Source organism: Coffea eugenioides, chromosome 1 (assembly GCF_003713205.1).
Source record: "Coffea eugenioides isolate CCC68of chromosome 1, Ceug_1.0, whole genome shotgun sequence".
In the NCBI taxonomy this organism is placed as follows: Eukaryota; Viridiplantae; Streptophyta; class Magnoliopsida; order Gentianales; family Rubiaceae; genus Coffea; species Coffea eugenioides.
Window position 1 is genome coordinate 26,075,382 of NC_040035.1, and position 12,302 is coordinate 26,087,683.

At 39.3% G+C, this 12,302-nt stretch overlaps 1 protein-coding gene across 1 annotated transcript; it reads right to left on the bottom strand.

Moving 5' to 3' along the window:
- Nucleotides 1-8,409: 8,409 nt before the first annotated feature.
- Nucleotides 8,410-9,381, bottom strand: LOC113769431. Its single transcript, XM_027313880.1, has 2 exons — nucleotides 9,060-9,381; nucleotides 8,410-8,957 (listed from the first exon to the last, which is right to left on the bottom strand). The coding sequence occupies exons 1-2, from the start codon at nucleotides 9,379-9,381 to the stop codon at nucleotides 8,410-8,412; spliced, it is 870 nt and encodes a 289-aa protein (XP_027169681.1).
- Nucleotides 9,382-12,302: the final 2,921 nt, after the last annotated feature.

Below are 12,302 nucleotides of genomic sequence, written 5' to 3' on the forward strand. Positions count from 1 at the left end.
ATTCTGTAACCATGACAAATTTAACCTTAAAATAAACACATACATACATATACATATACATATATAAGCAAAAGAAAGCAATTAAGAATAATATTAACAAAGTGCATCACTCATACAACAAAAAAATTATTAGGATACCAAGAAGCTATTTGGAAGTCAACGAGAAGGTCACTGTTTGAGATAAAAACACAAGACATGAGAACCCCAAAGGTTTTCCGCTACTAGCCATTTATCACGTGTCACCAAGTAAATAGTTTTTTACACAAATCAATGTTAAGAATAAAATTTGCAGGTCATATAATATATCTACTGCAATGACACTCCAGTTTAAAAAAAAATTAAGAATCCAAATGACCAAAAGATGAAAATGAACGTACATTACAGGTTCAAACAAATGAACAAATTTAATATCATATATGTAACTTAATCTAATTCCTAATAAAAAAGAACACAAGAATATAAGTTGGCTTGTACCTCTAGCGAAATCAATGTGCAACGTCTTCAAAATGATTTCTTTTCACAGATAGCTATCTTCAATTCAAACCTGTGGTGAAACATTAATGAACTTTAGTAAAATTTTAATATTTTGAATAGGTGCTATACGTACTTCTCTAATTATTCAAGAAGAAAAATAACATCAGCTTGCAAATTTCTTGAAGAATATTTTAAAAAAATGAGAAAGAACCAAAAGTGCTGAATGACTTTTTCTAATTATTCTGAAACAAACAGAACAGGGCATGAAAATATAAATGCACCAACATATATAAATGCATCAGCTTACTATGCAAACAGAACAAGGCATGCACGTTATTATGAAGCAAACAGAACAAGGCATCAGCTTACTTTCTCTATGTACATATATAAATGTACCAACATATGCATGAAAATGATCCAAGGCATGCACATTTTCCCCATGTGAACAGAAAACCACAAATGCAAATTATTCTCATTGAATAACATTTTCATAAAAAGCATTGGGATAGCAGGAATTTTATTTAAACTCAAGAAATAAAAAGATTTTATGGTCATGTTTGAGGGACCAACTTCGCTTTACAAGTTAAAATTTAGAAACCTCTGTATTGGTGCCAATTATTTTTCTGGTAAACTTAATTGCCATATTACCATAATATGAATCAAGTTTGAAAACTCAACTACAACTCAAACAATTGCTAACAGTTAACTTTCTTCCCAATTCACTAGTTCTGACTTTGCCAAATTTTACATGTTTTTCCGAAACCAAATGACATGAACAGTACACCATCTTTGACATTCTTAGTAGTTACTAGTCAGTAGAAGTAAAGCACCTGGGATTCTATATCCTATATTTTGTGCCAGACCAGTTGCACTAACGTAGGAATAGAAACCAATTCCCAAGTTCCAACTCGGTTGAGAGAAGCATTAACTACATAATCATAATGTCCTGATTCAATTCTTAGACATCCATTTTTCCCCTTTTCCCTTCCACTTTTGTACTTGAATTTAAAAAAAAAACTCTACCACTATTTTTATACACTTTATTATACTTTGTATCAGCGTATTATTACCTGACTGCCAAAGTACTTTGTGGAATCAGTAGGCTAAAGTAAATGCAAAAGGTGCTTAGAAATTCAACAGGATTGCAAAAGGAAGCCTCAATTGATCGATCGGGCTTAGTTGCCAAATACCAGATCACACGGCAGGGTTTGATGGGTTTGTCTTGCTTAATATTAACAATCGGCCGCGGTGGGAGAATGGGACTGCCTCCTGAGTCCTGAATTGGTACTGTCGATGGCCCCAAGGCCGAAACAAGGAGGCGGACACATTCCATATGGCATTACATTAGATGCCAGCAAAAAAAAACCAGCAATCAATCAACCAGCCAACTGCTTTTAATATTGCCCCATGTTTTTCTCCATCACATTATTAATACTCAACATAGAAATCAGATTTTAAAAAAAGAAAAAAAAATCAAACTAGCAACAGGGGAGAAAATAATTCAGTGGGCAGGCAAAGCATATGATTTTCAAAAACCCATAATACACTTACCTTTTAACCGCTAAACCATCCTTCTCTTCTTCTGGTCAAATTGGAGTGCATCCAAAAACTCAAGATAGAAAGAGAGAGGGTAGGGATTAAAGAATGAAAAAAAGAGGCAGAAATGGAAGGTTGATTTTGACGATGATGGATTTTGTGAATAGGGTCCAAGGGTTTAGATTTGGAGAAGAAGCTGAGGGAACTTTTTGGTGTGAATTGTAAGAGGCGGAGACCTTTCAAAGAGAAATGTATTGGGCAAACTTTAGTGAAGCGGCAAAATTTTCCTTGCCGCGTTTTTTTTTTCTTTTCCCCGCGCTTTCTCTCCATTTCATTTATACCAGTGACGTAACTACGTCGTTTCTATCTCAATTTCCTATTACTTCTGCTGACATTCACAAGTAATGCCCTAATAGCTATTCTAATTTGACATATCAAATTTTTCAATTTAGAAAAATATAAAACAAAGTGCAATGGTATTTGGTTCATGTTATTTTATTATGGCACTCACTTTTTTATGTCTTCATAAAACATGTAAAATGACACTTACAAAAAAGTGTCCTTATAGGTATGTCATAATAGGACATTTTTCTTGTAGTGCGAGTATACCTTTTTATAGCCTAGTCGAGGGATTCACCCAACGACGTCACAACAAGTGGTTACCAAGTCAGGATAAGAGGCCCTCCCACCCTAAGGTGTGGTACATTCCCCTGCCTGGTGATTTAGTTGACGAGTCCACGCTCCAGTCAACAGTTACAAGGTTTTTGGTACTTGAGTTAGGATAAGAGGCCCTCCCACCCTCAGGTGTGGTACATTCCCCCACTCAGTACTTAACTAGTGCGAGCAAGATATTCGAGAAAACATTTCAAGCAAGTCACCACTCGAAAGGCTAGCGCGATAAAGTACACACTGCCCATTTCGATGGATCAGGAAAACCACTATCCGATTATCACATAACAAGTCAAGAAAGCGCCTTAACAAGATAAACATAAAACAAGCAAGGACACTCACCAAAAGTGAAGCTCAAAAGTCAAGCTGGGAATCGAAGTCCACGTCCTCGCTAAACCCTAAAAGACCAAGTTTTAAAACTATAAGTTTTAGTATACAAGTTCTTGGCTTATATAAGAAAGATTATCTGGTATTCAACTAGTTTATTTTCTCGGAATAAATCAACAATTTTCTTAGAATTAAAACTAGTAAAAGTGATAAAATATTTCGTATGGTTTCTTTAAAGATACTTTCTTTCTAGGGTGCAAACCAGAACCAACTTACTTCAAATAAGGTTTCTTGCCGAACAAGTTTTCTACACCTTTCATTTAAAGTTATTAAAATCTCGTATTTTTTGACAATTTTCCTTTAAAACAACTAGTCAGGGACAATTTTTACGAAAAATTTAGAGTTTGGAAGTTAGTGCACTTATTTCCTAAAAGTAATAGAGCTAGTTTAAGCAGAGAAAAGAATTAACTAGTTAGCAAGGTTTTAAAAGTCCCGACACTTGAATTTTAGCATTATCGTACTATACTCAATTTCTATAGTTTGATACTAGGACAAAATAATTCAACAAAGCTTGGTCAAAAAGTACTCGAATTCAAAGGACCAAAACGGTCTTTACGATTCCAATTCATTTGCACATTATAATCCAATTTGCCAATATAGCAAAATCACAAATCAAACATCAATTTCACTAGAGCTTCATCAATCATTAGCCCTAGATCTCAACAAGTTCAATTCCAATCAAAATTAAACAAAGGAAGTCCAAGGCATCCAAACAATTCCAAACCACAAGTCATTGACTTTCCAAGTGCTTTTCGGCCAAATCACTTAAACAATTCCACCGAAAATTTAACTCTTGTAAAAATTACTCAAATGGCCAAGAGCTCCCTCAATCATTAGCTCTTGGCATCAAACAATCACTCCTTACACAAAACAACCAGAAATTTAACCCAAAACATAAAAGAAAGTCACGGCCCGTTTAACTCACAAATAACTCTAGAAATTCGGATTTTTTTCTTTTTTTTTCCTTTTTTTTTCTTTCATCCACGGCAAAATCAGCAACATGCATGACCAATTAGTTAACTAACTACCAGATTTAATCCAAAGCCAGGTTCGGACATCATCAAAGTCATCAACCAACCAGAATTTCATCCAAGTCTTCTCGGTTAGCTTGCATGCGGGCAGATTTTGTGTCACTTTGATTTTCTTGCTTAATCAAGGCTGATTAACCTCATGCAAAGCTTAATCATCCAGTTTTCAGTTAGCTAAACACACATCTAGGCTCAGATCACCTCAAATTAACAAATTAAAACTGCATTTTCCAGCTCAAGCTCTCGGCAATCCAACTTCCTTCAAAATCAGATTTTCCTATGTCTTAATTCATCATCCATCTGCTCAACCATCACATGCATGCTCATAAACAACTTCATCTACCTATAATTAACTGATTTAAGTCCAGAATTTACCTCAACTTGAAGTTCAACTCATGCGACAAGCAGCTGCAATTTTTCCTCTCCTCTCGGCTTGCTAAGGAACTTGGTTATGGCTGGTCTGAGCTTGGCTAGTGCAGGCTGTGGTGTTGGTTGTTGGGTTTGATCGCAACTGGTTGAAGATGAGGAAGGAAATGGACAGCTCGGCAGTGATGAAGGAGATGAAAACAGGTAGCTCGCACAACTACCTCTTGCTCTTATTCTCTCTCGGACAGTTCTAGAATGTAGCTCACCGTCTCTATCTCTCTTGCTCAAGCTTACAAACGAAATGGTGGAAGTGGTGGCTCTTGGTCCTCTTCACCAGCTCACGGATGGAATGGAGGAAGAACAGCAAGTCTCTCTCTTTTCTCTCTAGCTTACGGATAGAAAGAAGAAAATATAAAGAGCTCGGCCCTCTCACTTCACTCTCGGACAATTCATGGCAGAATAAGCAAATGAAATGGAAGTGTTGTGGTGAGTTGGAGTTGATGTAGTGGAGCATGGAACCGGCAATATGGAAGGTTGAGTGTTGGTGTGGAGCATGGAACCGGCAATATGGAAATGCTTGGATTTGAAGCTTGCTCAAGGAGGTTCCATGGCTGCATGGTTAATTTGAGATGGAGGAAGGCTAATTTGGTCTTTTAACATCTTGTCCGACCTTCCACTTAAGTCCTCATTCGTAAACTAATTCCAAAATTTTTTTTTTTTTTACCCCAAATGAAATTTGATATTCTACCCGTATACTAATCTCGCTAAAATTCAATTATCGAAATTTTAGGTGTAATTATAAAGGGTTTTAACCTAAAATCGATTTCGTCTTAATTTCTAGGTTCCCGTTGACACCTAATATTATTAACACTTAAAAATTAGCTATCGAAACTCAAAGAATTAATATTAAAGCAATAAAATAATCTACATCAAGAAATATTAATTTAACTTGGCAAAAATCAAATAATTTAATATTTTGCACAATTAAGTTATTTGTAACATAAAAATTATTTTTACATACTTATTTAAAAAAAACAAGTAATAAAAAAGTTATTAAGAGTCTAAAATGCAAATGCAATATGTCTATATATATATAAATATATTTTTTTTTTCTTCAAGGTTCTCACATCCTCCCCCCCTTAAATGAATTTTGTCCTCAAAATTCTCACCTTCTAAAGAAATAATTCGGGGTATTTTCTCTGCATATCTGCTTCTAGTTCCCAAGTTGCCTCCTAGACTCCATGATTTCTCCATAAAATCTTCACCAAAGGAATTTTTTTCCAAAATCTTAACTGGTCCTTCCTCATAAGCTAGCAACTCATCCACCTCAATTTCTTCCAATTGTAGCACATGGTTTAGGTCGGGGTGATATTTCTTGAGCATAGAAACATGAAATACATTGTGAACCTTGGCCATGCTCGAAGGCAACCTCAAATGATACGCCACTTTACCGATTCGTTTCAAAATTTCAAAAGGTCCAATATACCTCGGCTTTAACTTCTTACCCTTTTTGGACACTACTCCGCCCTTCAAGGGTTTAACTCTTAGAAAAACTTTGTCTCCCACTTCGAATTCCAAATCTTTTCTCCTTGTGTCGGCGTAGCTCTTTTGTCGACTCTGGGCAGTTTGAAGTCTTTCCCTAATTAGTTTCACTTTCTCATGAGCTTCTTCCATCCAAGGTATAGCCGTTGGGTCTAAAATTTTCTTCTCTCCCACTTCATTCCAATGAATCGGAGATCGACACCTTCTTCCATACAATGCCTTATAAGGTGCCATTTGAATTGAAGCGTGATAGCTGTTATTATAGGCAAATTCTACTAAGGTCATATACTGACTCCATTTACCTCCAAAATCCAATATACACGACCTCAGCATATCCTCCAAAGTCTGAATTGTCCTTTCTGACTGCCCGTCTGTTTAGGGATGATAAGCAGTACTAAATCTTAGCTTGGTCCCCAATGTCTCTTGAAATTTCTGCCAGAACCGTGAAACAAATCTTGGATCTCGATCAGACACAATGCTTATAGGGATACCATGCAATCTCATGATCTCTTCTGTGTACAACTTGGCCAGTTTCTCCAAAGAAAAGCTCATACTCACAGGTAGAAAATGTGCGGACTTGGTAAGCCTGTCAACTATCACCCAAACCGCATCAAAACCTTTTTGACCTCGAGGCAATCCCGTTACAAAATCCATGGTTATGTTTTCCCATTTCCATTCGGGAATTTCTAGTGGCTGCAATAAACCAGAAGGTTTCTGATGTTCAGCTTTTACTTGTTGGCATATCAGACATTTATGCACAAATTCTGCCACATCCTTTTTCAAACCGTCCCACCAGTATAATTCTTTCACATCGTGATACATTTTGTTCACTCCTGGGTGTATAGTATACCTCGATCGATGTGATTCTTCTAAAATTTCTTTCCTTAATCCTTCATTAACTGGAACCACAATTCGATCACGAAACCTTAACACTCCTTCAGATCCCAATTTAAAGTCTGCGGTTTCTCCTTTATGCAACTTCTCCAATTTTTTCTGGATTATAGGGTCCGTTTTCTGTGCCTCCTTAATACGCTCCAATAATGGTGACTTCAACGACAAGTTTTCAAATAAAATCTTCATTTTCTCCAAGCGAGGGTTCCAAATACTAACCTCTTCTAACATGTCCCATTCTTTTACCATTAACCCCGCTATTTGGGCCTTTCTACTTAGAGCGTCTGCTACCACGTTGGCTTTTCCTGGGTGGTAGTTGATAGAACAATCATAATCTTCTAAAAATTCTACCCACCGCCTCTGTCTCAAATTCAATTCATTTTGAGAGAACAAGTACTTAAGACTCTTGTGATCCGTATAAACTTCAAAGGTCACACCATACAAGTAATGCCTCCATTTCTTTAAAGCAAAGACCACTGCGGCTAGGTTTAGGTCATGCGTTGGGTAATTTTGTTCGTAAGGATTCAATTTCCTGGAGGCATAGGCAACTACCTTACCCTTTTGCATTAGTACGCATCCTAGACCTTCCCTAGAGGCATCGAAGTATACGACATAACTTTCTACTCTGCCAGGCAATGCCGAAACAGGAGCTGATGTTAAGCGTTTCTTTAACTCCTGAAAGCTTGACTCGCACTTTGGAGTCCAAATGAACTTATTATTTTTCTTTGTCAGCTCTGTCATAGGTCCAGCAATCTTCGAAAAGTCCTTGATGAACCGCCTGTAATAACCTGCTAAGCCCAAGAAACTTCTAACCTCTGTTGGAGTTTCTGGCTGCTTCCACATTGTGACTGCCTCAACTTTTGCCGGATCCACGGCAATTCCATCTTTAGAAACTTTGTGCCCCAGAAAAGAAATTTCTTCCAACCAAAACTCGCACTTGCTAAATTTAGCATACAATTTATGCTCTCTTAAGATCTGCAGAACTATCTCCAAGTGTTAGCATGTTCTTCACGAGTCTTAGAATATACTAGGATATCATCAATAAAAACTACTACAAACTGATCCAAGTACTTTTTAAAGACTCTCTGCATTAAGTCCATGAAGGCAGCTGGTGCAATGGTTAATCCAAATGGCATGACTGCAAACTCAAAATGTCCATATCTTGTATTAAAAGCAGTCTTAGGTATGTCTTCCTTCTTAATTTTCAATTGATAATACCCTTGCCTCAAATCCAGCTTGGAGAAAACTACTGATCCTTGCAGCTGGTCGAATAGGCTGTCAATCAGTGGTAGAGGGTATTTATTTTTAATTGTACCTTCATTTAATCCTCGATAATCAATACATAACCTTAAACTTCCATCCTTTTTCTTAACAAATAGAACAGGTGCTCCCCATGGCGAATCACTTTCTCTAACAAAACCTCTCTCCAATAAATCCTGTAATTGAATTTTCAATTCTTTTAGTTCTACAGGAGCCATTCGATACGGAGTCTTAGAAATCGGAGCCGTTCCCGGCACTAGGTCAATCTTGAACTCCACTTCTCTCTCTGGAGGTAAGGTTTTAATTCTTCGGGAAACACGTCTGGAAATTCCCTTACCACTGGTACATCTTCCAACTTTACTTGGTCACTGGGAGCGTTAATCAAGAAGGCTAAGAAACCTTGCGCTCCTTTATACAACATTTTCCTTGCCCGAATTCCAGAAATCAAAGCAGACGATGCTAACCTGCCTTTCACATCCAATTTCAAGATTGCTTCCCCGGGAATCCAAAATTCTAACACTTTTGCTCTACAATCAAGCTTAGCATGGTAATGAGCTAGAAAATCCATTCCTATAATAACATCATAACCTTTTATGTCCAAACTAACTAGATCAACTAGCATCCTACGCTCTCCAATCCAGAATTCGCAGTTCTTATAGGCCAGGCTAGTGATTATGCTTTTATTACCCATGGGTGTCCTAACTTCAAGATCAAAAGGTAATCTATCAGGTTTTACATCAATTCCGGACATAAAAGTTGGATTCACAAATAAATGAGTTGTGCCAGGATCAATTAGTACTTTAGCTAATCGGTGAAAGATTGGAAGAGTACCTTCCACGACTTCCGAGGAATCAGGTACGGGTTGGTCGTCTATGGCGTACACCCTGGCAGGAACTTTCGGCCTACTTCCTCCAGAAGTGGCTTGTCTAGAAATCGGAGTACCACCTTCTAGGGTTTTTGGACAACCGGCAATCTGGTGCTCGCTGCTTCCGTACCTCAAGCACTTTCCTTCTTTCCTCCAGCATCCGTCCTCAGTATGGCCAGCCTTCCTGCAATACCCACAAGTTACCTGAGGGGTTGTCACACGACCTCCTTGCGAGGCGTTCCTAGGTTGACCCCTTCCACTTGGTCCTCCTCTAGCTCCGATATCTCTCCCCCCAACACCTCTTGTCCCAACTACTCTCGCTAGAGCGCCTCGTAGTGCTCCAGGACTATTTACTACCCCCATTCCTCAACCCACTTTGGCCGGTGGAGCATTTGCATAAGTCGGCTCCCGACTGCTGCTAGGGGCAAATCTTTTCTTGGCCTGGAAAGATTTTACTTGAGCTCTGACAACTTCAATCCTTTGAGCTCTCTCTACAGCATCAGCAAATGTGTCTATCCGAACAGCAGCTAATCCCTCCCGGATCTCCACGTTTAATCCCTGCACAAACCTCCTTATATGCCTTTGCTCCGTGGCTACCAATTCAGGAGCAAAACGGGACAATTTCGTGAATTAAATCTCATATTCGGCGACACTCACCGCCCCCTGCCTACACTTGATGAAGTCATCCTCTCTTTTCTCTTGAATGAGAGGGGGAAGAAACTTGGCGTTGAACTCCCTTGTGAAGTTCGCCCAGGTCCTAGGAATATGGTTCCTGTCCCAATTAACCCTAACTAGGTTCCACCAAGAACGAGCAGCTCCCTCAAGCTGAAATGCTGCGAAAGTTACTTGTCTCTCCTCCGCATAATTTAAAGCTGCAAAAATGTCAGAGATCCTCTCCCACCAGCCTTCCGCTACCTCAGGTTATGGTCCTCCATAAAACTTAGGAGGTCCAAACTTCAAGAATCTCTCTAATGCCCGATCCTCAGTATCGATTGGGCCTCCTTGGTGATGCACTGGTCCAAGGGCTTGGTGCTCAGTCATGCGCTCTAAGACATCAGTTATTCTATTGATCGCGGTGGCCACTGGGTCTCCGGCCACGCCCTCTTGACCATGGTCTTGATTGATCTCAGGTTCCCTATCACAACCAACCTCGGGGTGTTGTCTAGTTGATCTCCCACGTTCTCTACCTCTAACATGTCGATCCATATCCTAGTTTTGCCTATTGATAGAATAAAGCAATTAAACGAGGATATTTTAATTAATAAATTTTTTTTTTAATTAACATCAACATGAACATTTAAGGAAAAAAAAAATAGAACACTTAACACATATTCACATACCGAGGTTCATACAAATAGCAAGTTAGGGTGCTCTCCAAAAGTATGGCACATAAGTTTAACAGATATATACAAAAATCCCTTTAACCAAAAATAAGGATGTAGTGCGTCAAAAGTAGGCCATCAAGCTAGACAAAATGTTATGACCTAAACTAGTGTCACCCTATCTAACCCCGAATACTTAGTTACCAGCAAATCAAACCTAGTCTAACCCTCAGCAGGGCTGCCAGGAGCAACGTCCTCCTCAGGGTCCTCATCAGGGTCCTCCTCAACACCCGCCTGAGCAGTACCCTGAATGATACCCATGACCTCGTCTATCATCATAGTGGCGTCAGCCATGATATCAGCACTCCTGTCTCGTACCTCCTCAGCCACTCGAGTCAACCGAGACCTCTGTCTCTCTAACTCCTCACGAGCAGCCTCTGACCTAGCCCTCTCAGCTGCTAACCTCTGCTCTAGATCAGCTATGCGGTCAAGCAGAGTATCAACCATGATGCTCAACTCCTCGACGTCCTGGGTCAAAGTGTGATTAGCGTCCCTCAGCTGGCGACGCTCGTCGTCTAAAGACAGCACTAACTCGTTAGGGTAGGCATATGTGACCCTACACTGACATCGGGGGTACCTGTCAGCTGGTGTATAACGTATACGAGGTCCTCCACCTCGTGGCCTATAGGAGATGGACCTAAGAGGCTCTACATGTCCATTAGCCAATCCGTTACCATTAGCATGTCCGTTTCCGTTTTCCATACCTACAAAATAACCAAAATCCAAAAGTTAATGCTTAAATAGCTAACTTGCTCAGGTACTACTTAAAATATGTCTAATTATCTCACTTCTTAACTCTAAAAGGTTCGGGGTTTCTAACACATCTAATATATCTTTCAGATAATTTTTCTAACCTAGGCTCTAATACCAACTGTGACGGCCCCACTTCTTCCTAGGGCGAACCAGAGGGTTGGCGGGTCGCCTGCCTAACTCTCGCCAGGACTCACGCAAGGAAACTGGCTAAACCCTTCCGACGTATAACTTAAACCATTACAAAATTCGTCACCCGAACAAACCAATCCTTAAAACGACCAAAACACTAAGAACACATTAACTTCAAAGATAACATTATCATTGGACAAATGAACATCCACTCTTACGTACATCTCCAATCAGATTAAAACATAACTACATTTATACATTACAAACCACAAAGTGAAGACATAAAATTCAAATACATTCATACAAGTCAAACAAAACTCAGGTTTTGCACTTTTCCAACTTCAAGTGGCAACCCAAGCCGAAAGATACATAGTCTAATTCAAAACAACATTCATAAAAAGCAAAGGCAGACTTCAGGTCTCTCAAATGCCAGAACCTGTTAAGGAAAACAAGTAACGTGGGGTGAGCTAAAGCTCAGTGGTGCCCCGAACATGCAATCATATAAGCAAATAGCGAATAATAACTCCAAACTAAAATTCAACAAGTAGGAAAGCGTATAACAGCACAGGGTAGGATACAGGGCTCTCAGGAGCCATTTTCCACGAACTTGATCAAAATTAACCGCAGTTGACCCTCCGTCAACTCTCACTATCTAAATTCCACGTAGAACTTTTTTTTTATCATAATACGCTCCAACCAACTTACTCCCACCGGACCCGTTCTTCTCACTAAAGAGTTTGGTATTACTCGAGTATACCTTTTTATAGCCTAGTCGAGAGATTCACCCAACGACGTTACAACAAGTGGTTACCAAGTCAGGATAAGAGGCCCTCCCACCCTAAGGTGTGGTACATTCCCCTGCCTGGTGATTTAATTGACGAGTCCACGCTCCAGTCAACAGTTACAAGGTTTTTGGTACTTGAGTTAGGATAAGAGGCCCTCCCACCCTCAGGTGTGGTACATTCCCCTACTCAGTACTTAACTAGTGCGAGCAAGATATACGAGAAAACATTTCAAGCA

Coding starts and splice junctions, on each gene's coding strand:
- LOC113769431 (XM_027313880.1), bottom strand. CDS start 9,381: ATGGGGGTAGTAAATAGTCCTGGAGCACTACGAGGCGCTCTAGCGAGA. Junction 8,958..9,059: donor ACAAGCCACTTCTGGAGGAA/GTAGGCCGAAAG, acceptor TTCACCGATTAG/CTAAAGTACTAATTGATCCT.